Source organism: Hylobates moloch, unplaced genomic scaffold, assembly GCF_009828535.3.
Source record: "Hylobates moloch isolate HMO894 unplaced genomic scaffold, HMol_V3 SCAFFOLD_15, whole genome shotgun sequence".
NCBI lineage: Eukaryota > Metazoa > Chordata > Mammalia > Primates > Hylobatidae > Hylobates > Hylobates moloch.
The window spans coordinates 51,511,451-51,539,137 of record NW_026652290.1 but is presented as its reverse complement, the minus strand read 5'-3'; the positions used below and the strand labels follow the sequence as shown (position 1 = coordinate 51,539,137).

The following is a 27,687-nucleotide window of genomic DNA, read 5'->3' as shown; positions in this document are numbered from 1 at the left end:
GGCCGAGGGGCTGAGGCTTCAGGCCTGTAGGACAGGCAAGGCCCCAGGCCAGCTGTCTGGACAGGGCCCTGAGGCCTGGCTGTTCTAGTGGCTGGTGTCCCCACTTCAGAGAAAGGGCCTATATCACAGACACTTGGGAAATGGGAGGAGAGTCTCCCTGTTTAAACCCTTCACACATCCCTGGACTGTGAGGCTCAGCAGAAGGGCCTGGGTACTTGAGGGGTGGGGAAAGCTGGGAGGTTGGTAGCAGGGTGAACTCTGCAGGAAGTCTTTTCAACCAGAAACAAACAGGCACCAGCCCCTGAACACAAAGGCTGTGAGGGGCCCGGCTGGGGTTAGTGGGAGGACACAGCCCAGGCTGCTGCTTACCAAACGCTACTCCATCGCCAGCCTGCCAGCAAGTGTCACCATGAGAGTCCCTCCATGTATCTGAGAGGGGCATGGTCTCCAGAAGATCCCTCTGGAGGGGCCTGCACCCAGGAGGTCTGCTCCAGCAGCACAGAATTTGAACAGAGGAGAATCCTGGCCCCACTGGTCCTGCCTCAAGGCTCCGCCTGAGGGGAAAGGGTGGGAAGAGGGCAGGATACCCCGATGGAGGGGAATGGGGACAGAGGGACAAGGAAGAAAAAGAGGCACAAAAAGGAAAGCTGAGGAAGAGTCATCGGAAGCAAAACTCATCTCTTCTTGGAGACCATGCCCTGTTCACACGAGATGTGGATAAGATTACCCCTCTGCATGTACACATGCTAGAAACATGGGGGCCATCCCCTCTCTGAGAAAACTGGGGCCAAGAGGGAAGGGTACTTCCTTGCCCAAGGTCACAGAGTGGGTGAGTGACACCTAGAAATCCCAGGAAACCTCAACTCTAGTTCCAAGCCATTTTCATGAGACATCCACACAGAAGAACCTGCTGTACTCACGCCAGCAACCATCTCCCAAAGAAACCTCAGCAATGCCCAAAGCCCCCCCAGAACTGATGGTCTCTGAGGCAGGGCACCCCAAGTAAAAAAATAAACAGCCTCTTTTACTCTCAAAGCTGAGTCCAGCCTAACACAGAAAAAACGAACACACTTAGGGGAAGTAGGTACAGCTGAAACATGGGCCATTTCAGGCAAAGTAGAGAGTTTGGGAGCCCCAGTGGTTATAGAACTAAAAGACTGGCGGGGGGTGGGGGTGGGGGGATGAACTGGCAGTGGGGCGTGCAGGATGGCAGGGAGGTTATGTTCCACCATGTCTTGATGGTTCAGTAGCTGACTGTTCTCACTGGGCCAATCTTGCACCACTGAGGGCAGGGCCGTGCATCCTTACCACGGCTTGACCATTACTAGAGTCGCCTCCAAGCAGTGGGTCTTGGAGGCCCAAGGTAATGGTTACGTGCAGGCAAAGTCCCAAGCCTTTCTCGTCTTCCCTCAGCCATCCCCAACTCCATGTTCCCACCCAGCAGTCCTGGAACCCCCAGGGTTCTACCTGTCTGTGCTGCGATGGGTCCTTGGCTCCCATCAGCCAGGAGCCCACCCTATGAGAGGACCAAAGAAGGGGAACCAGGGACACGTCGCTTTCCCTGCCCTGACCTCTGGTCACCTTAGGAGGCCAAGTGAGGTAAACTGATGCAGTTCCAGCAGCAGACAGGCAGCCTATCCCTTCAGGAAAGAAACCGATCCACTTATCTCAAGAACTTTAAAAACAACCATGGCTTCCAGCCTGGCTACCCTACTCTTGGAATCTACTCTAAAAAGTAAACTTAGCAAAAACTAAAAGCGATATGTTGGCCGGGTGCAGTGGCTCACGCCTGCAATCCCAGCACTTTGGTAAATTGGGGCGGGCAGATTACTTGAGGTCAGGAGTTCGAGACCAGCCTGGCCAACATGGTGAAACCCCATCTCTACTGAAAATACAAAAATTAGCTGGGCATGGTGGCACACACCTGTAGTCCCAGCTACTCGGGAGGCTCAGGCAGGTGAGTTGCTTGAACCCGGGAAGTGGAGGCCACAGTGAACCGAGATCACGCCACTGCACTCCAGCCTGGGCAATAGAGCGAAACTCTGTCTCAAAAAAAAAGAAAAAAAAAAGTGATATGTCTAAGGCTATTTTGTCCAGGAAAGCAAAAGATAGGAAACAACCTTAGCAATTACAAAGGAGAAGAAAGGGTACCTTTATAATGGAGAACCTTAAAATATCTTTCATTCAGATATCTCGCTTCCAGAAATTTATCCAAAGGAATTAAGAGAAGTACAGTGAGATTTCTGTGTGGATGTCTCATGGAAATGGCTTGGAACTAGAGTTGAGGTTTCCTGGGATTTCTAGATGTCACTCACCCACTCTGTGACCTAGGGCAAGGTCTAACCTATCTGTTAGACCAAAGAGTCTAATGGGATGGTTATTTATGCCACAAAACTTGATTTTTAAAAATAATAAAGACTTGGTGTAGTCTCAGCTACTTGTGAGGCTGAGGTGGGAGGATCTCGAGCCTGGGAGGCTAAGGCTGCAGTGAACCATGATCACTGCCACCGCACCCCAAAAACTATTTTTAAAGTTATAAAGACTTGGAAATGAAACGAATAAAAAAAGTGTATGTTCAGTGTCATAATTGCCAAAATGTATGCAGATGGACAAGAACTTGAAGTATCTAAGGGTACTGACAATGGGGATGTTTTAAATTTAAAATATCCATCAAAGATTTTAAAGTTACACTATCCAGTGCTGTCTAAAATACATTTTTTTCTTTTTTCTGTTTGGTTATTTTTTCCTTTTTTTTCTACAATACATTTAAATGGACATCTCACTTGCTGCTATTGGGAGTATAAATATAAAATCTTGAACCCTCCCGGGTTCAAGCATTTACTGTATTAGTCTGTTCTCGCGCTGCTAATAAGGACATACTCAAGACTGGGTAATTATAAAGGAAGGAGGTTTAATGGACTCTTAGTTCCACATGGCTGTGGAGGCCTCACAGTCATGGTAGAAGGTGAATGAGGAGCGAAGTCATATTTTCAGTAGAGACGAGGTTTTACCATGTTGCCCAAGCTGATCTCAAACTCCTGACCTCAGGTGATCCACTTGCCTCAACCTTCCAAAGTACTGGGATTATAGGCGTAAGCCACTGCGCCCGGCCAGTCATCCCAATATTGCACATATACATGCACCAAAATGTTAATGGTGATTATTTCTAGCAGGTTGGATGATGAGCAGTTTTTATTTTCTTTAGACTTTTATATGTCTTCCAGTATTTAGGAATTACTACCAGTATCACATCACATCAGGAAGCACACAATGTCAGTTTGTTTTCAGTTGTTAGGGATGCTAAGTTTGGTCATCTGGCTAAAAGGTGTCCACCATTATAAGTAACATTGCAATTAATATCCTTGTATATAAATCTCACTGTACTTCTCTTAATTCCTTTGGATAAATTTCTGGAAGCGAGATTTCTGAATGAAAGACATTTTAAGGTTCTCCATTATAAAGGTGTCCTTTCTTCTCCTTTGTAATTGCTAAGTAATCTGCAGGGTGATACTTTGAGAGCGAATGAGTATTCAGTTTCCCAAAAACGTTTTACTCTTTGGAAATAGTATTTATTAATGATCCTGGACAGAATCAGTTACTTCACTGAGAGTTACCAAAGGTAAAAAGAAGAGCTTCCCCATTCACATTTTTAGTATTACTATGTTATCTTAGACTAACTGTGCTGCTATAACAGAATGCCGCAGACTAAATAATTTATAAAGAACAGAAATTTATTTCTCACAGTTCTGGAAGCTGGAAGTCCAAGATCAAGAACGAGCATTTGGTATCTGGTGAGGGCAACATCTTTCTGAGGGAAGGAAGGCTGTGTACTCAACAGGACAGAACGGCAAGAGGGCCAAACCCTGTGTGAAACCTCTTTTATTTTTTGAGACAGTGTATTGCTCTGTCACCCAGACTGGAGTGCAGTGGCGTGATCACAGTTCACTGCAACCTCGACCTCCCAGTCTCAACCGATTTGAGTAGCTGGGACTACAGGTGTATGCCACCACACCCAGCTAATTTTTGAAAATTTTTTTTAAAAGTTGGGGTCTGGCCATGTTGCCCAGGCTGGTCTCAAACTCCTGGGCTCAAGTGATTCTTGAGCCTTAGCCTCCCAAAGTGCTGGGATTACAGCCATGAGCCACCATACCCGGCCAGGCCTCTATTACAAGGGCCTTAATTCCATTCATGAGGGAGGGACCCTCACGGCCTAATTGCCTCTTAAAGATCCCACCTCTTAATACTCACATTTGCCATTAAGTTTCAACACCTGAATTTTGTATGGGACACATTTCAGCCATAGCATCTCACCCTGGCCCCCCAAAATTTACGTCCTTCTCACAAATATTCATTCCATCTCAGTAGCCCCAAAAGTCAATCATTCCAGCAGCAACTCAAAAGTCTAAAGTCAGAGTCTCATCCAGAATCCTCTAAATTAGATATGGATGAGACCCAAAAGTGTGATTCATCCTGAGGCAAATTTTCCTCCAGCCGTGAGCTGTAAAATAAAACAAGGTACAATGGTGGGACAGGCACAAGACGAATATTTATCTTCCAAAAGGGAGAAATACGAAAAAAAAAAAAAAGGAATACCAGGTCCTCAGTAAATCTAAAATCCAACAGGGCAAACAACATTCGATCTTGAGAATCATCTTTGATTCCATGTCCTGCCTTCCAGACACAGTGGGGCAGGAGTTAGCCCCTCAAGGCCTCGGACAGTCCTGCCCCCATGGCTTTGCCAAACAGCCATGCTTCAGCTCTCACACATTGAGGTTGCATTCCTGCGGCTTTCCCAGGCTGGTGCTGCATGCTGGTGGCTCTATTGTTCTGGGGTTGCAGAGACAGCCCTATCCCCACAATGCCACTAAGCATTGCCCTGGTGGAAACTGCAGTGGTTCCACCCCTGCAGCAACTCTCTTCCTGGGCCCCAAGGCTGTCTGCAACATCCTTTGAAATCTCAGTGGAGGTGGCGCTGCAGCCACAGCTCACACACACACCTGCAGAGTTAGCACCACATGGATGCTGCCAAGGCTTACGCTTGTGCCCTCTGGAGCAGTGGCCCAAGCTGCACCTGGGTCTGCCTGAGCCACAGCTGGGGTCGCTGGGAAGCAATGTGCCAGAATATGGTGGACAGAGACAAGGGGCAGTGAGCCCTGAAGTCCCACAGACACTCTACACCCCTCCTTAGAAACTTCTGCCCCTAAGGCCTTGGCACTCTGGGTCTGTGATGGATGTGGCAACCTCAAAGATCTGAAATGCCTTCAGGAGTCATTCTCGCATTGTCTTAATGAATAGCACCTGGCTTCCTTCTAGCCCTACTAATCTCCTTATCAAATGGTCACTTGGCCACACTGCTGGTTTCTCCTAAACATGATTTTTTATTCTTTACATGGCCAGGCTACGAATTTTCCAAATATGTATGTTCCACTTCCCTTTTCATTATAAATTCTATCTTTGAATTGTTTTGCTCTTCTTACGTTTTACTATAAGCAGTTAAGAGAAGCCATGAAGCATCCTGAATGCTTTGCTGCTTAGAGATTTCTTCTGCTACATATCCTAGTTCATTGCTCTCAAGCCCTGCCTTCCATGAAGTCCTAGGACACAGGCATAATTTGGCCAAGTTCTTTGTCACTGTAGTAAGAATGGCCTTTCCCCCATTTCCAATACCTTGTTCCTCATTTCTGTCTCACACCTTATCAGAAGGGTCTTCACTGTCACTATCCCATAAGTTACTTCTAAAAGGAAGGAGGCTTTCCCTACAGCTTTTCTCTTCTGAGCCCTCAACTGAATCACCTTTATTGCTCTGTTCATGGCAATTAGACTTTTTCCAGCACTTTTTTTTTTTTTTTTTTTGAGATGGAGTCTCACTCTGTCGCCCAGGCTGGAGTGCAGTGGTGCAATCAGCTCACTGCAACCTCTGCCTCCCGGGTTCAAGCAATTCTCTGCCTCAGCCTCCCGAGTAGCTGGGATTAAAGGCGCCCATCACCACGCCTGGCTAATTTTTGTATTTTTAGTAGAGACGAGGTTTCACCATCTTGGCCAGGCTGGTCTTGAACTCCTGACCTTGTGATCCACCTGCCTCAGCCTCCCAAAATGCTGGGATTACAGGCGTGAGCCACCACCCCCAGCCTTCCAGCACTCATTTCAAAACCATTCCAGCCTCTACCCTTTACCAAGCTCCAGAGCTGCTTCCACATTTTTAGGTATTTGTTATAGCAACACCCCACTTCTGTGGTATCAATTTCTGTTGTAGTCCGTCTGTGCTGCTATAACAGAATACCACAGGCGGGTAATTTACAAAGAACAGAAATTTATTTCTCACAGTTCTGGAGGCTGGAAGTCCAAGATCAAGGAACCAGCATGCAGTGTCTGGTGAGGTCTGCATCCTTCAGACGGGAGAAATATTGTGTCCCCACAGGGAAGAAGGCAGAAAGGCAAGAGACCCTAGCAGCTGTGGGAAGCCTTTTTTATAAAGGTTTTAATCCCAGTCACAGCCTAACCATCTCGTAAAGGCCCCGCCTCTTAATATTATCACATTCGCCATTATGTATGGAGTGGACACATTCAAACCATAGCTTATGAACTCACGGATTTTTTTTTTAATTTAATGTGTTACAATCCATTGCTGTTTTTCTTAATGCTCAAATTGTCCCAATGTAGCCACTGGATTTCCTTTTAAGCCAGTTCCTGTGTCTCCATCATTCTTTGAGCACTTCCTCGCTTTCTGTAGCAACACTTGCAGCCTCAGACCTGGAATCCACCATTTATCCAAGAAGCCCTCGTTCCTTTTTGTGGGTAGCAGTACTTAGAAACCAAGATCTGGGTGCTACGTGTGTTCATAGTTACTGTGGTGTCAAAAGTTCTAGGCCCTTTCAGAAAACAGAGCCAGAAAATCAGAAAATGTAAGAGAGAGAGAGTGAGTGTGTATGTGTGTGTGTGTGTGTGTGTGTGTGTGATGAGTGCATATTGGTACCTCCAATTCAAATACAACATCACATAGTTCTTTGTCTTTTCCCCTATTCTATTTGTATCTCTCATCTCCCACATGAAAATGCTGGTTCTCCACATCAGTGTATTTATTCTATCCTATAATACACCCCAAATAGTTTCAGATTATGACACGAGTTCTAGTATTGAATTGTTATTAATACTATTTCAGTTAGTTTTCTATGCCCTTCATAATGATAATCTGTCAGCCATTCATTTCCTTAAGTAATTATTGAATTCAGGATAGCAAATGCCTTCCATCTTTGGTCCATAATTAAGAGTAATTCAGATGTCATACAGCCTTGCCTTTAGAGATCTAGATCTAAATCCCTGGCCTACAGAGAAGGCCAAAGATTTCTCCCTTTTGCTTTTGCAAGCTCCTGGTAGTTGCCTTCATTGAAAATAATTCTGCACACACTGCACCCTGGTAAGGAGACTCATAGGCCTTCAAGATTCCCCCACATGGCCAGGCACAGTGGCTCATGCCTGTAATCCCAGCACTCTGGGAGGCCAAGGCGGGCAGATCACTTGAGGTCAGGAGTTCAAGACCAGCCTGGCCAACATGGTAAAACCCCGTCTCTAGAAAAACACAAAAATTATCCAAGCATGGTGGCATGCACTTGTAGTCCCAGCTACTCAAGAGGCTGAAGCATGAGAATTGCTTGAGCCCAGGAGGCAGAGGCTGCAGTGAGCCAAGATGCCACCGCACTCCAGCCTGGGCAACAGAGTAAGACTCTGCCTCAAAAAAAAAAAAAAAAAAAAAATCCCCCAAATAATCTCTTGCAGAGATTTCACAAACCAGGCATATTTTGCTGACAACTTCCCAGGAATTATGGTAGAAGGAACAACAGCGCAAATTCACAGTTCTCACGAACACAGTCAGCATCACTCATCTCAAAAGAGCCCCCAGCCACACCTCATTGTGGCATTTCTGTATTGGTCTTTCAGCTCATCTCAGTATCATGCTCTCCTTCCTGCTGTTTTTTTTCTTCCTCTTCCCTCCCTCTCCTTTCTCCATTTAGGATCAAAATGCACCATTTTTCTCCTCTGTCAAGCAGAGCAACCTCCTCCTCTGAAGCTTTGTTCAAGGCATTCTTAGAACAAAGACAGCCTTCTTCCTAAGAAAAATTACAGTGAATAAAATTTCCTCTGCCTTATCACACATACAAGGGTTGGGATCTTTTTAAAGTGTGGTCAGTTATAAACTACAAAGAAGTACCTGCAAAATTCCCTCAAGAGGAGTTTTTCCATTGGTTCAGCTAATGTCCCTCAGAACCAGGTCACCAGATGGCTCAAGCTGCCCAGGATCTTTCTACTTCTGGACCCCCCAGCTTCCAGAGCCACCTTCTCAAGTCCTCATGACCTCTACTGTTCTCCCTTCATCACAGACAAATGGACTCATCCAAATTTCCCCCAGCTAAGCAGCAACCACTCTGTGCTCCCTCCCAGGACACCAGCCAAGGGCCCTGGGAGGAAAACAGTATTTATGAGCCATGGTCTGTGGACTGACTCCAGCACTGAGGGGGAGCCTGGCCCTCCCAGTGCCCCACAGCTCATGGGGAGGGACTCAGAGGCCTCTAATTTCCCATTGCATTGATGGAGATGACCTTGCTAAATAACCTGCCTAGACTAGAGCCAATGAGGAGTATGGCCACTATCTTGCTAGCCTAGAGGTCCCATTCATGGCCCTTCCAGAGTCTGTAGAGCCTAGAAGATCTTCTGTTGGCAGAAGCTTTCAAAAAGGCCAGAAGGTAGCCCTGGAAACAATCCCCAACTGGGGTACAGTGGGGAGGAGAGGTGCAGATCTTTCTACAAAGTCTATCTGAATCCTGATGACAGAAAGGAACACTGAAATTTGAAAAATACTCTAAAATTGGAGTTGCCTTCATTATTTTCTAGTCAGTAAATATTTAAGTTGCCTTGATATTTAAATTAATAGTTTTTTTTAAGTATGAAATTTAAAAAATTTACTCATAGGAGAAATGGGCCAAAAATGTACAAGAATGTTGGGGTCTTTCAAAATGCAAGAGTTGAAGAATAAAATTGTGGTACAAGGAGGAGAGTAGTGAAATGAAATGGTCCGAGAATGGGAGGAGGAGGGACTGGGAAAAGGGAGGGGGCACCCTCCTGGCACAGGCAGCATGCCACCCTGTAGCTGCTCATCCATCACCAAAGCCCCTGCCTGTTCATGGTAATCTGGCAAGCAATGAAATACCTCCCTGCTTCCCACGTCTCCCTCTACCATGTCTCAACGTGCCTTGAAGTCCACTATTAGCACCTCTATCCTTTAAGTCTCGGCTGACTCCTCCATCAAATAGGTGGCATTTATGTTGGGATTTTAGGACTGCAAATGTATCCAGTTTTGCAGTTCTGGAACTTTCTAGAATCACACATTAGGTGGGCTAGATAAGTAGTTTCTCTAGTTTTGTGCTCTTCCAACTTTTTATGTAATTGCATTGATTATTCCTTGATTACTTCTTAGGAGAATCCAGACAGAGCCCAGGTAAGCTACTAAAATACCTATGCCCTTTGTTCTTCTGAGATGCAGTAGGAAACCACCTGTCAGGGTAATTCTCACATTTCATGTTACTGGGCTGCTCCCCTGGACATGAGGGGGGATGGTTCTAGGCCCAGGTGCCCAGCAAGCCTTGTGCTCCTTTCTGTCATGGCTTTTCTCTCCCAGAGCTGGTCAACTCCAGGGCTTAAAGCAAGTAAGCCACTGTCAGCACAGAGAAGATGTGCAGTGAAGTGCTGCCCACGTGAGGGCCAGGGCCAAAGCTCAGGCCTTCTGCCGTGTAATCTTGGGCAAGTTCCCTAAACTCAGGTTATTTGAACAGGAATGCAAATGGGGTGAGAATAAGGGTCTAGAGACAAGCGTCCCCGGGTTCATACCCTGGCTCCATCACTTCCCAGCACCATGCATGAGGCTTAACTTCCAGTCTGTCTTTTTCTTCGTCTGTAAAATGGAACTTATAATAGCATCCACATCTTAGGGCTGCTTTGAGTTAATCTGATAAGTTAATGCATGTAAAATGCTTACAAATTGCCTTGTTCATAGTACTTAATAAATATTTGACATTTTAGGCCGGGCACGGTGACTCTCGCCTATAATCCCAGCAATTTGGTAGGCTGAGAGGGGTGGATTTCTTTTTTTTCTTTTTGAGACGGAGTCTTGCTCTGTTGCCCAGGCTGGAGCGCAGTGGCACGATCTCGGTGCAGAGGCACGATCTCGGCTCGCTGCAAGCTCTGCCTCCTGAGTTCACACCATTCTCCTGCGTCAGCTTCCCAAGTAGCTGGGACTACAGGCACCCACTACCACGCTTGGCTAATTTTTTTGTATTTTCAGTAGAGACCAGGTTTCACCGTGTTAGCCAGGATGGTCTCAATCTCCTGACCTCGTGATCTGCCCGCCTTGGCCTCCCAAAGTGCCAGGATTACAGGCATGAGCCACCGGGCCTGGTCGAGAGGAGTGAATGTCTTGAGGCCAGGAGTTTGAGACAAGCCTGGCCAACATGGCGAAACCCAGTCTCTGATAAAATACAAAAATTAGCTGCGTGTGATGGTGTATGCCTGTAATCCCAGCTACTCGGGAGGCTGAGTCACGAGAATCACTTGAACCCAGCAAGTGGAGGCTGCAATGAGCTGAGAACATGCCACTGCACTCCAGCCTGGGCAACAGAGCAAGACCCTATCTCAAAAAAAAATAAAAATAAATAAATAATATTTGACATTTTATATGTACATGTATTCCTACATACATTTGTAAATACATATAAAAAGTCTGTCAAATTAGCCTGTTGTGGTGGCAGGTGCCTGTAATCCCAGTTAATTTGGAGGCTGAGGCAGAAGAATCACTTGAACCTGGGAGGCGGAGGTTGCAGTGAGCTGAGATTGTGCCACTGCACTCCAGCCTGGGGGACAAGAGCGAGACTCTGTCTCAAAAAAAAAAAAAAAAAAAAAAAAAAGAACTGTCAAGACATACTTCTTAGAATGGCTGAAATAAAAAAAGATTTTTAAATGTGACAATAGCAAGTGTTGGTGAGGAAGTGGAGCAACTGGAACTCTCATACACTGCTGAGGGAAATGTAAAATGTACAACCCTTTGAACAACAGTTTGGCAGTTTCTGGTAAAGTTAAACATATATTTACCAAACTTATCATAGGATACAGCAATCCCATTCTTATTCCTTCAAGAGAAATGAAAGCATACATCCACACAAAGAATGTTCATATAGTTTATTCATAATAGCCAAAAAACTGGAAAGAATCCAGGTGTTTATCAACAAGTGAATGGATAAACAAATTCTGGAACATCCTTTCAATGGGACACTACTCAGCAGTAAGAAGGGATTAACTACTAATACATGCAATGACACAAATGAATCCCAAAAGCAATTTTTTTTTTAAAGATAGGGTCTCACTCTGTTACTCAGGCTGGAGTGCAGTGGTACAATAATGGTTCACTGCAGCCTCAACCTCTCAGGCTCAAGTGATCCTCCCACCTGAGCCTCTCGAGTAGCTGGGACTACAGGCATGCACCATCACACTAGGCTAATTTTTTAAAATTTTGTAGAGACAGGTCTCACTATGTTGCCCAGGCTGGTCTTGAACTCCTGGGCTCCTGCAATCCTCCTGCCTCAGCCTCCCAAAGTGATGAGATTACAGGTGTGAGCCATTGCACCCAGCCTCAAAAGCATTGTGTTAAGGTAAAGAAGCCATATACAGAAGGCTGCATATTGTAGGATTCCATTTATATGACATTCTGGAAACAGCAAAACAATAGAAACAGAAAGCAGATGATTGGCTGACGGGGTGAAGACAGGGAGGAATTGATTATAAAGAGGTATGAGAGAACATGTAGGGTGATGAAAATGCTTCACATCTTGATTGTCCATATGGTTTGCTTCTGTGTCCCCACCCAAACCTCATCTCAAATTGTAAACCCCATAATCCCCACATGTTGAGAGAGGACATGGTGGGAGGTGACTGAATGATGGGGATGGTTCCCCCATGCTGTTCCCATGATAGTGAGTTCTCATGAGATCTGATGGTTTTATAAGTACTCAGAAGCTCCTCCTCCATTCCTCTCTCTCCTGCCACCTTGTGAAGAAGGTGCCTGCTTCCCCTCCTACCATGATCATTTCCTGAGGCCTCCCCAGCCATGAGGAACTGTGAGACAATTAAACCACTTTCTTTTATTAATTACCCAGTCTCGCGAATTTCTTTATAGCAGTGTGAGACCGAACTAATACAACTGTGATGGTGGATACACGACTGAATATGGCTGTCAAAACTTAAAGAACTGCACACATAAGAAAGGTAAATTATACCTTAATAACCTGATGTTAAAAGCCATTAAAGCTGTTACCTATGAGAGGAAGGAACTAAGAAGAGACGACGATTAAAGGATACTTTTTTCTACTTAAACATATTTGCACTATTTGAACTTTTCTAATGAGCAAATAACTTATGTACTTGATAATAATTTCTTTAAAGTTTTAAGGAATAATATCTATCTCAAAGGGGTGTTGTGAGATTCAAATGACATAATGTAAAAAGCATACAGCACAATGTATGAACTCAGATAGCAACAGACAGACACACAGATACATAAACAGACAGCTACAGGTAGAGAGAATTTGTTACCTTCCTCTCACCTCCCACCTCCCCTATTCTCTTCACTCCCCCATCCTCACCCTCCCTTAATGACCCACATACTCTGAAATGACAAGGTACAAAGGCCAACGGTCCACTGAGGGTGACAGCCATGACTTACCTCAGTGACAAAGAGTGTGCGAGGGTCGATGATATCCAAGAAGTGCCTGAAGCGGCCATAGAAGGACGTCTGAAGAAGAGGATGAGAGAGAAGAGTGAATGGATCAGCTGCTGCACACCCTTCTCAAGACACTGGGGAGCCCCACCCTTTATGATTGGGGTCCCCCGGTCCTCAGGACTCCTTGTGTGGGTGATAAATGCCAATGAGACCTCAGAAATCTGAGGACAGCTTTCCTGGGGCTGAGAGTTTTCCAAAGTCAACTCAGACCACTGAGATACTCAAGGACAGGCCCATCTGCTCTTCCAGGTGACTTCCATTTTTCCCTCTCTCTCCTAGTGCCCTGAGATCTATTCTGAGCCTATTAAAAGCTCCCAAGCATCCCTGGACATGTAGGCTGAAGGTGAGGCCTGGTCCCCAGCCCTCTCCCAGCCTCCCTGCCTTGCTCATGGCCTTGAGTGATAGAGCATCCTGCCTACCCCCCACACGTCCCTCCCCAAGGTCCAGCTCTGCCTCTAGGGGGAGATCCCCAAGGGCAGCTCAAGCCTGAAAGCACTGAGCTCACAACCCTCAGGCCCTCCTTCACCCACAGCCCTGTAGCTGCTGAGGTGCAGGACAAGGGCAGCTCCCCCAACCTTGCCCCAGAGCAGGGGCCATGGAAAAGGAGGGCTTTATGCTAAGCGCAGCCACAGGCATTAGAGTGCAATGAAAGGAAACCAAGCAACCCGGCTGCTGGGCCTTCTGCCCTGGGGACTAAGCCAGCTGGGCAAAGCCAAGCTCAAGGGGAAGACAGAGGGTGCCAAGCTCGGGGATGAAGGGGAAGCTGCAGTCGCTGGGGTTCATGCCTCGCTACACTCTGGGCTCTGCCCCAGATTCCTCCCTGGAGCCCCACAACTCTTCAGGCACCATCCTTCGCACAGTGGAGGAAACAGAAGCCTCCACATTCCCTCCCCTTATTTAGTAGGACACCAGACCCTGCAGCCAATTCCTGTTCCTTTCCCTTCCCAATAAAGACCCTGCAATAGGCTCCAGGTCACCTCAAAGTCCCCCCACACAGCAGTTCTCATCCCACCTCCATTTCTCTCCCACCATGGCACCCCTGCATGAAGCAACCTCTAACCCCTAATGCCACCCCTACCCAGGTGCTGTCTCTCACAAGCCAGATCAAGCTTCAGTCCATTCCTAACAGAAACAGCTGCCTCTCTAACCTCTTATAATCCACACAGCCCGGATCATTTCTGGGCATACATTAAAGACATTAAAGACATACATAAGGGAGGCTCACAATGCTGTCCTGGCAAAATTTCACCTCTAAGAATGTAGTCTAAGGAAACAATCCAAGATATTCAAAGATCTGGTCAGGTGTACATACCAAGGATATTCACTGCTGCATTATTTACAAAGGTGGATGGTTAAATAAATGATGGTCCATTCATATGACTGAATACTATGCAGCCTTTAAAACTGTTTTCAAACATTTATGACATGGAATAATGCTTAAAATTTTATGAAATGCATATAAGCAGTGTGATTCCAACTCAATAAACAAGGGGATAAACAGAGCTAGACAGACACTAAGTGAAAAGCAAAAAGACCAAATGACATCCAGACCCTGGTCCACTAACAGAGACCAGGGCTCCTTAGGAAAGGAGTGGATTCAAAGGCTGGGATAGGGAGGGTACAAGATGAAACTGGTACATTTTGTTGCACCAGAAAGTAATGAAGTCTTACCCCCAAAAAATGATGGGGACATGTTAAAAGGATCAACGAAAGGCAGGTGGGACATTGTGTTCTTCCAAATGTGATACCCCGAGAAGTCCACAGCATCACTCACATAATATTCCAAAGGGACTAAATAAATCTAATCACAAGAAAACAAAACAAACCCACACTGACGGCCATTCCATAAATTAATTGGTTTTGTTCATCAAATATGTCAATGTCATAAAGACAAAGAAAGTGGGCATGAGGCTGTTCCACATTAGAGAAACTAAAGAGACAACTAGATGCACTGTGTAACTCGGGATTGGATCCTGGCGTAGAGGGGGGAATGCTCTCAAGAGCATTACTGAGACAAGAGACAAAAGTGGAATACGGACCATAGGTTAATAAAATTGTTGTATCCATGTTAAGTCTCCTGAATATAATTACTACACTGTGGTTATATAAGAGAATGTCCTTGTTCTTTTTTTTTTTTTTTTTTTTTTAAGATGGAGTCTAACTCTGTCGCCCAGGCTGGAGTGCAGTGGCACAATCTCAGCTCACTGCAACCTTTGCCTTCCAAGTTAGCAATTCTCCTGCCTCAGCCTCCTGAGTAGCTGTGACTACAGGCCAGTGACACCACACCTGGCTTACTTTTTTTTGTATTTTTAGTAGAGACGGGGTTTCACCATGTTAGCCAGGATGGTCTCGATCTTCTGACCTCATGATCTGCCCACCTTGGCCTCCCAAAGTGCTGGGATTACAGGTGTGAGCCACTGCACCTGGCCAAGAATGTCCTTGTTCTTAAAAGATATATGCTGGACTGGGTGCAGTGGCTCATGCCTGTAATCCCAGCACTCTGGGAGACCAAGGCAAGAGGATCATCTGAGGTCAGGGGTTCAAGACCAGCCTGGCCAACATGGTGAAACCCCGTCTATACTAAAAATATAAAAATTAGCCAGGTGTGGTAGTGCAATCTCAGCTACTTGGGAGGCTGAGGCAGGAGAATTGCTTGAACCTAGGAGGTAGAGGTTGCAGCGAGCAGAGATCGCGCCACTGCACTCCAGCCTAGGCGACAGAGCAAGACTTTGTCTCAAAAAAAAAAAAGTCACATACTCTGATGTATTAGATGAATGAATACAACCTATTCGTAAATAGTTGAAGAAAAATAACTGTAAAAATACAGGGCAGCCATAAAATCTGGAATGTAGGTACTATAATTGAATGTAGATTGAAGATGTCCTGATGATATCATGTATATTTGCTATCTTTCCAGACTTTATGATTACCTGTATTACCTGTAGACAAAGGGAATAAAGGAAATGTGATAAGATGTTAAAAATTGGTAGATCTAGGCAAATAGGGAAGTTTTCCTTATTCTTCTTGCAACCTTTCTGTAAGACTAAAAGTGTTTCAAAATAAAAAGGTAAAAATTATATTTTCAAAAAAGCTAGATGAAAATACACTAAAATGCTAATAGAGATTGCCTCTGGGTAATAGGCTTATGTATGATTTATATTTCCAGATCTTTAAATTGCTTTTGAAATTAAAAAAATCAGTATTATACATAATATACAGAAATGATATTACATTTAAAAATATATATTTAGAGTAAAATGCAAGCCGGTCACAGTGGCTTGCTCCTATAATCCCAGCTACTTGGGAGGCTGAAGTGATAGGATCACTTGAGCCCAGGAGTTTGAGATCAGCCTGGGCAACACAGTGAAACCCCATCTCTACAAAAAAATTTAAAAAATTAGCCAGGCATGGTGGTATGCACCTGTAGTCCCAGCTACTTAGGAGGCTGAGGTAGGAGGACCACTTCAGCCCAGGAGTTTGAGGCTGCAGTGAGCTATGATCATGCCACTGCACTCCAGCCTGGGTGACAGAGTGAGAGCCTGTCTCCAAAAATAAAATAAAGTAAAACATGAACTGATATTTTAAGTATTATACTTGATTATGAGCTCCTGAAGGACATGGGCTATTGAATGTTCCTTCCTTATCCTCCCTGGTTCGAAATCTCCTTACATATCTGGAAGGAAGAGTCTTCTGCCACAGGAATCCATGAGTGGGCTGATGAGCAGCCAATGGCCTCAAGGCTTCTGGGTGGGGTAGAGCTGGGCTAGGCTTTGAAGGGAGGGCAGGATTAGGAAAGGGTAACAGTATGGCAGCTAGTGGTCCAAGGAGGGAAGAGGGTGAGCGGGGCAGAGAAGAGAACCTGGAAGTAGAATGGCCTGAGTAAAGCAACTTCTTGAAGATGGTCCAGCAGAAACTTCAGCCTTTGACTTGTCCTATCGTCTGGCACTGTCTTCATCCTGTCCCAGCCCTGCAGCCTTCTTGTGTCACTTTCGACCACAGCTACTGGGGGAGACTCCCAGATAAGGCAGTTTGCTCCACAGACACCTACAAACTCCTAATGAGCTAGGCTCAGGGGACAGACACCAAACGAACAAGCCCTCAAAGAGCTCAGAGCCCATCAAGACAAATAATTATAAACAAATAACTACAAAACACTGATCAGAGTTTAAATGAAGCATCGCAAAGTACACCGGGGACACACAGAGTTCTTCCTATGTCTTCCTAGTGTAAGTCAAGGAGGTGTCCCAAAGGAGCTGGGACCAAGGGATGGATGAGTTTACCTAGCAGAGGAGGGTATATGCAAGAGGATGAAAGCATAAAGCTTAGGATCAGAAGCTGCACAAGACTCCTGTGGTCTCTTCATTCATTCATCATTCAACCCACTACCGAGGATCTACTGTGTGCCCAGCACTGTGCTAGGCCCTGGAGGTAGCAAGGCTGACCGACTGTGGGGGAATGAGGAAGCGCAGCCACAGATGATGCCTCACTTTCTAGTGAGACATGAATGTTTGTTAACCAGAATAGGGACAGCAAGAAGCATACTGATTAAGTGGAAAGAAGATAAAAACTCTGTATTGGTCATATCAGTCTGAGATATTTAAAGGGCCTTCCAGATGTAATTTTTCAGCAAACATTTGGACTGAGATTCAGGAAAGAGACTCTGAATTGGAAATGTCAGGTACAGATTGCCCTAAGACCCCCACCCCACCCACTATAGAGACAAACCTATAGTCTGACCAAGTCAGATTTACTGACTCACTCAAAAAAGAAAGGCACCACAGCAGAGGAATTATGGGGTGCCTCGCCAAATAAAGAAAAATATTTAGTATACAATTTAAGGAAGATAGAGTAAAATGTAAATGAAGCAGTGCTTCAATAGGCTCCAAGCAAAGCAAGACTGTGTGAAAAGGAGTCATCATAGGTCTGGACCAACCACTCAGGGTCTTGTCTCCTTAAAAACTATAAAGTTAAGATTAATGAGAAATGTTGTGACCAGAAACCCGTTATTTGCAGCTATGGGTTGATTCTCCGAAGCAAAGTGACTTAGACCTGCCATCAAGAGGTAGATGGTTCATTCCTAATGATATGACTTAAACAGCAAAGTTCCTGGCAGTCTAGGACCTTATAGAGTGAGACATGAGTATGAAAGAGGTGGTTACTGGAAGAAGGTTGTTGGACACTTTACAGATCCTGTGGGTCCTCGTGAGAAACATTGTTTCTTTGCAGCTGGCTCTGCGTCTGTCCTCCCTGTCTGATGAATGGCAAGGAAGGTTTTTACTTTCTCAGTCTCAGTTCATTTTTATTTTCTCAATAGTTCAAAATGTAAAGCCTCCCTCCCAAATTCAGTTCCCATCTTTTACCCCCTCCCTCCCAAATTCAGCTCCCATCTTTACCCAATCACACAATCAGTGGATGTTTTTCCTCCCCTTTTTCTTTACCAGAAGAATGAGTCAGCCAAGTGATTCCTTCTCTTTCCCTTCACAAGAAATGTGAGTCAGCTAATTCTCAGCAGGAGCCAGGGCCTGCAGCAGCAGCTGCCTTCCCACCTCCACCAGCCAGCTCTCTCCCATCTGCAGGCCCCCCAGGGAAGAGCAGGCCTTGGGAGCAGCAGCAGAGGGCAAAGATCCCAGAAGAAGCTGACGCCGCCCCCCAATTACACATACCAGACCTCCAAATTACTGCTCTTTGGGATTAAGAATAGTATACTCACTGAACCTACAGCTCAAAGCAGAAAGGCTGGGCCAGCCCAGTAGTCCTGAATCAGCTGCACCCTGAACCACCTGGGTACTTCAAAAACCAGGCCATATACCCAGGGACTCTGATTCTATTGCTCTGGGGGTGGCCTCCAGGCATCAGTGTCTATTTTAAAACCTGCCCAGTGTGACTCTTGGAAATTATGACCCCTCTCCACTGCACAAACCAGCCCAGGAGCAGCACTAGAAAAAACTCACTGTCTCGCCTATAGGAAGTAAATGATTAAAATACATAACTACCTGCAAGGTACTGTGATTTTAGAACTTTATTTCAAGCAAACTATGAGACATTTCCCCCCCTGCCTCCCAACTCTCAGCCCACACAAACCTCCCAACCTTGAAGTGAAGAAAGCATTTGTCTGCCCAGCAAGCTCTCCATACCCCAGAGGGAGCCCTGCGCAACCAGCCTGCTCTGCCCCACCAGGCCTTGGTCCGCAGCACACTCATACCCCCAGTCATCTCAGCAGATAAGCGAGACTTCCGAAGGAGCAAGGAATTTTTGTTTTATTTTTGAGACAGAGTCTCACTTTGTCACCCAGGCTGGAGTGCAGTGGCACGATCATAGCTCACTACAACCTCCACTTCCTGGACTTAGGTGATTCTCCCACCTCACCCTCTAGAGTAGCTGGGACTACAGGCATGTGTCGCCACACCTGGATAATTTTTTATATTTTTTGTAGAGACAGGGTTTCGCCATGTTGCCTGGACTGGTCTCAAACTTCTGGGATCAAGCAATCTGCCCACCTCAGCCTCTCAAAAGTGCTGGCATTACAAGCATGAGCCACCACACCTCGCCAGAAGTTGTTAAAAAACTTCTCTCCTTCTTTCTTTTTTGAGACAGGGTCTCACTCTGTTGCCCAGCTGGAGTGCAGTTGTGTGACCATAGCTCACTGCAGCCTCAGACTTCTGGGCTCAAGGAATCCTCCTGCCCCAGCCTCCCAAGTAGCTGGGACTACAGGTGCATGCTACCACGCCGAGCTAGTTTTTCAATTTTTTGTAGACATGGGGTCTATATTGTCCAGGCTGGTCTCAAGCTCCTGGCCTCAAGCAATCCTCCTGCCTTGGCCTCAAAGTGCTGGGATTACAGGCATGAGCCACTGCACCTGGACGACAATTTTTTTTTTTTGAGATAGAGTTTCGCTCTTGTTGCCCAGGTTGGAGTGCAATGATGCAATCTCGGCTCACTGCAACCTCTGTCTCCCGGGTTCAAGCAATTCTCCTGCTTCAGCCTCCTGAGTAGCTGGGATTACAGGTGCCCGCCTGCCACCATGCTCGGATAATTTTTGTATTTTGTAGAGACGGGGTTTTGCCATGTAGGCCAGGCTGGTCTTGAACTCCTGACCTCAAGTGATCCGCCCACCTTGGCCCCCCAGAGTGCTGGGATTACAGGCATGAGCCACTGTGCCTGGCCATGTGTGGGAATCTTGAAGGGCTATTTTTTGTACTTTTTAGTAGAGACAGGTTTCACCATGTTGGCCAGGCTGATCTCGAACTCCTGTCATCAAGTAATCTACCCGCCTTAGCCTCCCAAAGTGCTGGGATTATAAGCATGAGCCACCGCGCCTGGCCCTAGACAACAATTTATTTACAGATGGACTGAAACACAAACGGGAGAAAGTATGTGTGTTTGTTTCCTGTCCTGGGGCCCCAACATGGCAAACATGGTGTCTGGGCTGGAAGGGAAAACAGTGAGTTCAGGAGAGGAAATGACCTGAAAAGGAAGAGGAAAGGAAGCAAAGCAGGTCTCAGAGGTTCCCTGGGTGTTGGGCTGTGTCATCTCCTCCCTTTCACTAGGCAGTTGGAGTAGTGGTTAAAGGCATAGACTTTAAGTTTACAGGAGAAACAAAGGACAAAGGAACATGCTAACCACTACCAAAGAGATGCCATCAGCTACACTGAGAAGGTGGGGAATTCTACAGGGACGAACAACTGTTTCTTCAATAGGAAGGGAAAAGAGGAAGACAGAACAGATTAAAAGATACAAAAGAGGCCGGGTGCGGTAGCTCAAGCCTGTAATCCCAGCACTTTGGGAGGCCGAGGCGGGTGGATCACCTGAGGTCAGGAGTTTGAGACCAGCCTGGCCAACATGGTGAAACCCCATCTCTACCAAAAATACAAAAATTAGCCAGGCATGGTGGCATGCGCCCATAATCCCAGCTACTCAGGAGGCTGAGGCAGGAGGATCACTTGAATACAGGAGGCAGAGGTTGCAATGAGCCGACATCATGCCACTGCACTTCAGCCTGGGTGACACAGAGAGACTCTGTCTCCAAAAAAATAAATAAAAGATACAAAAGAGAGATACCCAAAGGTAGTCATATGTGGGACTTACGGGATCCTGATTCAAACAAATCAACTACAAATAAATTAAGTGATGATCAGGGAGATATGAATAGTGACTGGTTACTTGATGATATTAAGAATTAATGGGCCAGACATGGTGGCTCATGCCTCTAAATCCCAGCACTTTGGGAGGGCGAGGCAGAAGAATCATTAGAAGTCAGGGGTTTGATACCAGCCTCGGCAAAATAGCAAGACACCTGTCTCTACAAAAAAAAAAAAAAGAAAATAAAAAAAGAAAGAAAACAAACAAACAAAAAATATATATAGCCACACATGGTGGCACACCCCTATAGTTCCAGCTACTCTGGAGGTAGAGGCCAGAGGATTGCTTGAGCCCAGGCGCTCAACGCTGCAGTGAGCCATTAATTACTGTTCCACCGTACTCTAGCGTGGGTGACGGACAGAAACCCTGTCTCTAAAAAAAAGAAAAAACAAATAATGATTTTAGGTATGTTAAGGGCATGGTTATGTTAAACAAATCAAAAAACCCTCCAACATCATGTGATAAAGAGAGCACTTCACCTCTGTGATATTCTTACCTCAAAACCCATAACTCCGGTCTACCCAAAAGAAAGACATCAGGCAAACCCAAGTTGAAGAACACTCTATAAAATATCTTCCAAAATTGTCAAGGTCATCAAAAACAAGCAAAGTCTGAGAAACTATCCCAGGTACTATGACTGCCACAGACCAGAGGAGGCTAAAGAGACATGATGACTAAACGGAACATGTTCCTGGACGGGATCCTGGGACAAAAAGGAGACATTAGTGTAAAAAAATAGTAAAATTCAATGAAGTCTGGAGTGTAGTTAATGATAATGTACCAATGTTAGTTTCTTAGTTTTGAAAAATGTACTGTGGCAATGCAAGACGATAACAGAGGACAATGGGTGAGGGCTAGGCAGGAATTGTTTGTTGTCTTTTGACTTCTCTAAGTCTAAAATTATTCCAAAATAAAAAAGTTTATTTTAAAAAAGCTAACCAAAGAGTCCTTATTTTTTAGAGACACCTACTAGTAGGTTCAATGAAATGATGGGATGTTTGGGCTTTGCTTCAGAGTAATTCATTGACTGGGTTGTGAGGGGTGGGTGCATAGATGAAACAAGGCCGGCTTTAAGTTGGCAACTGTTGAAGCCGGATGATGGGTGCATAGCGGTTTACTGACAACTGTCTCCAGATTAGTATGTTTGTAAACTTCCATAATAAAAAGTTGACAACAAACAAACAAACAAACATGAACTCTGGAGCCAGACTGCCTGGGAAGTTACTTAATCTGTTTGTGTGCTGCAGTTTTCTTACCCATAAATTGGAGATCATTGCACCTGCCTCACAGGGTTGTTGTGAAAATTCAGTAAGTCAATACACAAAAAGGCTGGAATGATGCTTGGCTATCGTCACCATCTTACGGGGAGAAAGATGGTCACAGACCACCAACACTCATCACCCTTTCTTCACACTCTGACCCTCCACACCCTCTGCCCTCTTTCTCCCCCTGTCCTCTTGCAGAGGGAGACCCTTGAGGGAATAAAGAGGAGTTCTAGAGTGACTCCAGGGAATAAGGAAAGACCTTGGTGACGAATCCTGCAGAAAGCGGTGAGATTAACTGGGGAATAAGAGTCATGTCCCTGACATGGGTGCTAGGAATGAACCCCGGATTATCAATCACCTTGAAGCAAGCTTCTGTCAGGCCAGCACAAGGTACTATGAGCATATATATTACACAACTATTACATGCCAGGGCAGGACACTGAGATGTGGGCTGGGCCCTAAAGGAGCTCATCAACCCAGTACATATGTAGCCAACCTTTGTGTCTTTAGACTCACCTCCTTAGAGACACCCCAACTCTGGGATGTCCCAGCACTGATGAACTTACACTGTCAAACATGACCCCACTTGGTTGCAATTTTATAAGATCGCTAAAGGACAATTTGGAGAAAAGTTGGTCCACCTCCCCAATCACAACCTTACAAGTCAATTTAATTCAAGTCCGCAAAGCCCTACTGAATTGTCTCTAGGATATTCATGTATATAACGAATCTTCATTAAGCACCTCTTAACTGCCAGGCACTGTGCTGAGCCTTGGAGAGTCAACAGGGAGGAAAGGCAGGCACAGCCCCCACTTCCGAAAACTCCATAGTCGAAAGGGAGACACAGATGGCAAAGAAATACTCATCACAAATCAATGTATACACTGAGATAGGTGCTTTGCAGTAAGCAAACACAGTCAAAAATCCAACCTGGGAGTGGCAGGAGGCCTCTCCAAGAAAGTGATGCTTCATGGATACACCAGGGATGAGGAAGAGTGGCAACAAGAGTTGGGGGCAGAGGAAGAGGTGATGTTCCAAGCAGATGGCCCAGTGGTGGGAGGGAACATGGTGGGTTCAGAGGCTGAAAAGCAGCCAGTGTGATGTGAAGGAGGGTGCGAGGTGTGGGTGGGTGGGTGGGTGGTGGGATTCAAGGAAGAAGTAGTCAATGGGGTGGGCCATGCATACTTTGGGGGCCCCTTCAGAAGTGAGGTCTTTATCTCAGAAGCAGCGGAAGCCATTGGAGGGTATTTAAATGTACAAGGGCGTGGGGAGTCCCTTGATCAGATGTGCACTGCTGGGACTCTGACTTGCAGAAAGAGGAAGGACTGGAAGAGGGCCAGAGTGGAAGCAGGGAGACCTGTTGCGAGGCTACTGCAGTGACCCAGGAAATAGACGATGGGGGCTTGGTCTAGGATTCTGGCAGTAGAGATAGGTGGACTTGAGAACTGTGTAAGAGGTAAGATCACTGGGCCTCTGGTTGCATTTAAAGGGTGAGGGAGAAGGAAAGAACACAGGCGGCTCCCAGGTTTCTGGCTGCATTGATTGGGTGGCAAGTTAGGCTGCTTGCAGAGCCAGGGAGCCATGCGGGAGGAGCAGGTGTGGAGGAAAGTGAAGATCCTTAACATGGATGAATCACATGCAACGTGCTTCATGCAGGTCACTATGCTGGAGGAGGGGAGCTTCAAAAGTGGATACAACAAACACTTTTACTGCCTTCAAGAGCAGTGCCAAGAAGTACCGCTATGGCTGCAGGAACAGGGTAGACTAAAATGTTTATCTATGGCTCTAGAGCAGTGCTCACAGCACAGGGCTCAGTCATATAGGCAACTAAGACGTATTTGATAAATGTCTGTTGGGTAACTGAATGTCCTAAGTGCCACATATAGATAACAGACACCACGAAAAAAGAAAAAGAAAAAAACAAGGAAACACAAATCTTTTACTCGGCACATTACTATATGCCTAACCTGTCTCTATCAGGGTAAGACAGAGGCAGAGAAGGGCAAGTTCAGCCCCTTCTCGCAAAAGGCCTGCAGGGGGGTTGAGGAAACCAAGTCATCACACAGCAAACATTTAGAAGATCACAGGGCAGACTGTATGGAGAGCTGAGGATCCGACTCAGGCGGCCAAAGAGGTGTGCAGGAGGGAGCCTGCGATCTGATGGGACCAGAGAAGAAGGGAGCAAGTGTTTGCCAGAGAGGCAGGCCCGACTGAGCCTTTAAGGATGAGCAGAATGGGGGTGGGAGCGGGGACAGGCAATATAATAAGGTCACTCAAGTCCAGGCAGGGACACCCCGACACTCTTGCCCTAGACGGCCTCCTACACTGGAAGGAAGATGCCAGTCTCGCCTCGGATACCTACATGCTGAGATGGCCTACTTTTAAAAGGAATTAAAGTCCTGTAAGAAACACTGGGGACATTTTTTTCAGACGGCTCAGGAGCCAAGTTCCCTAATTATCAGCAAAGCTCGGGGCCCCCCTTTGCTGAAACCAGTCCCCCTTCCACCACAACAAAAAAAAAAGAAAAGAAAAAAAAAAAAGCCACCGCACCGACCTTAGCACAATTTCCTTTCTTCCTGCAAAGTTCTTTTCTGGCCGCCTCGGCTGCCGCCCACCCCTGGCAAGCCCCGGTTCACTTCAGCGGTCTCTCTGCCTGTTTCCTAATAAATTCCGTCTCCTCAGTGCGGGAGGCGCGGAAGCCCGAGGGTCTGCGGCGCGGGAGCGGCCCCTCCCCGGCTCCGGTCTCCGGGCCCAACCAGGCGCCCGGGCTCCGCGTTCCACCCCCGCCTCCGCAGTCTAGGGTCGAGTCGCCGACGCCCCAGCGGGGGTCCCGGAGGGAAAGGACCCCTGTCGCCGTGCCCCGAAGAGCCTGAGCAGGTGTGCCCACAGCCAGTGCCCGGCTGCGCGGGGGCCCGGGCGCGGGAGACCCTCCGCGGAGGACGCAGCGAGGGAGAGGCTGGGGGGTTCCCGGGCGGCAGTCCCTCGGAGGGACGACGGCCCCAGGGGATGACACAGCGTTTCTCCCGCACGCCCTGGCTGCATCCCCTTAGGGCATCGGCCGGATTGCTGCGTCAGCAAATCCTCAGCCCGAGATGGAGAGCAGGGACGGGGGACGCCGGACCGCCACTCGCCTCGGCACTCGCTCCGTCAACCTGCCGCGCGCGCCGGGCCCGGCTTGGGGGCCAGGGCTGGGGAGTGACCGCGGGGCGCGACGCTGCCCGGCGGCTCCGCCAGCAGCTCGAAAGGAACGTCAGTCCCCACCGGGGGAAAAAGTTAGAAGGCATCCCGGCCACGCCAACTTCCCATCCAGGGCCGGACTAGAACTTTGCGCCCGGGGCAGGCAACTGCACAACCCGGAGCGACCCCGAGAAGCCGCTCGAAGCCGGGCGCTCGGGACCTTGACCGCAGCCGGCGGTGGCCAATCACAGGGCGCCGCGGGCGGGAAAGGCTAGAGGGCGCGGGCAGTCGGGGAGTGACGGCGCCAAGGGCCAATGAGAAGCCAAGGTGGGAGTCCGCGCCCGCCCCGCTAACCAATGGGAAAAGGGTGGCTGTGGCCGAGGTCCCCCCCCCGGCGCTAGCTGCAGGCTCCGCTGGCCGTGGGTGGGAGACCCTTGAGCGGAAGGGGACTGTGGAGGGGAGTTTGCTGGTCCTCTCTCTGCCACCGCCGACCCGCAGACCACAGCCTGGTCCTCACCTGCTGGAAGCGGGGTTTGCCCAGTTGGAAAGGAGGTGCATCGCTCGAGGCGCTAGCGGCACTAGCCGCCGCCGCCGATGCTGTAGTCGCTGTATCCGCCATGGCCACTGACGCCCGCAATCTCCGGCCCTTTTAAAATGTCCCTCCTCGGCCCCCGCCACAGCTGCCTCTCCCGATTGGCCCTAAGCAACCGCAGCGAGCGGGAGGTGCAAGGGGTTGTGGGGAGTGTAGTTTTCCGCGTCACGGCGCTTACAACCGTAGACTGCGGAGAGTTGGCGGCCGTCCGGAGAGGTCTCGGTGCCCGCCGTCCGCGTTGCAAGGTGTAAGGTCGGCAGTCCAGGAAAGGTGTTCCTGTACGACGACCACGGGTCCCCCCTCGCTGCTTAGTTGCCCCCAGAAGTTAGGAGTTGCTGCCGTGGGCGTCGCTCCTGGGGCCACGCAGCCCAGAAGGGTCCCATTCAAGGGGGAAGCTGGGACCAGATGGGCAAAGACTCCAGGCGAAGTAGGGTTAACCTCGGAAGGCTTTCTGCAAGGAGTTGCACTATGGAACCTTCTCGTACTTTCCTCCGTCGCCACCCTGCCCACTCGTCCTGTGCTCTCCGGCTGCCCTGACCCTCAGTTCCTGGAGCATGCTGGGGCCTGCCCGCCTCCAGACCCCTGAACATTCTGTACCCGGAAGACTAAATCTTCGCCTGATGCTGGCTCTTTCTGGCTTTAGCCTAAACATTGCATTTCCCAGTCCATCACTCTGCTTCCACAAAATCCCATAGAGGCTCCGTGGCACCCAGCACTTCTCTTTTGCACTCAGAACTACTTACTGTTCTGGACAGTCTTTCTTAGTGTAAGGTTCACAGGGCAGGGGCTATGACTTTTTGATTCACTTCAGTTTTCAGAGCCAGACATAAGAGGGCTCACAGTAGAGACTCAAATAAGTGTTGGCTGTGAGTTCATCAGTGGGGGATTAAGAGCCCTGGCAACCTTCACCTTGTCTGGCCAACCAAGGAAGATCCCTCCTGGGCCTAATTCCTGGGCAGGAGGAGAACTTGGGACTAGGGTGGGTGGGGAGGGTGTTAGGTAAGGGGGAGTATTACAGATTGTGGAGTAAGCATCAGCATGGATAATAAACACACACAGTTGTAGAATGGATTAGCTTAAGATTCCAAGCTGGATTACCTTGTCAGTGAGCCAGACTTCGAGAGCTGCCTGTTTTGCCCAAGATGACAGTAGAAATATTTGGTCTTCTAGGGAACCCCACTTTGGGTCTCAGTCTCATGGTGGAGTGCAGGGTTGGCTCATGTCTGCCAGTGTTTCTGTACACTACATGAGCTGTAGTTTTTCATCCTCTAATAGTTGAACCACAACAAACACTTTTCATAAAGCTGGGGGGAGATTCTAGCTAGCCATGAACAATTTGTATCTTGGATTTGTATCTTACCTTAGAGATTCTATCTAGCCATGAAGAACTATTTGTATCTTGGATTTGTAACTTATCTTCCCCTGCTATACCATGCAACTTGAGAATAGGAATCCATTTCTTACCCTCTGTATTATCAATAAATGGGCCCATCTTAGGTGCGCAATAAATGTGGGTATCCTGGGAGTCAGAAAAGACTAAGTTCAGGCTGCTGGGTAACACTGTGCTGCTGCCCCCTGATGTCAGGGCAAGGACAGTGTCATCCAAGAATCCCATCACCTTGATTTAAGGTGCTTTCTCCCACAGCAGCCTCCTGTAACTGTTCATTCCAAAATAGGAACACAACAGAGCCACC

The 27,687-nt window shown here is 47.4% G+C and overlaps 1 protein-coding gene across 8 annotated transcripts in view; it reads right to left on the bottom strand.

Annotated features, from left to right (window-relative positions):
• SFXN5 (sideroflexin 5) overlaps nt 1-26,027 on the bottom strand; it is a 128,737-nt gene extending 102,710 nt beyond the window's left edge. For 2 of the 8 annotated variants that reach the window (XM_032178918.2, XM_032178917.2), the window contains exons 1-2: nt 25,919-26,026; nt 12,764-12,832 (exon numbers count right to left, since the gene is read on the bottom strand). In XM_032178918.2, coding sequence (XP_032034809.1) covers nt 12,764-12,832; nt 25,919-26,020 — 171 coding nt within the window. In that variant the 5' untranslated portion in view covers nt 26,021-26,026. The other 6 variants (XR_004252451.2, XM_032178910.2, XM_032178909.1 and 3 more) reach the window with 6 other exon arrangements.
• Nucleotides 26,028-27,687: the final 1,660 nt, after the last annotated feature.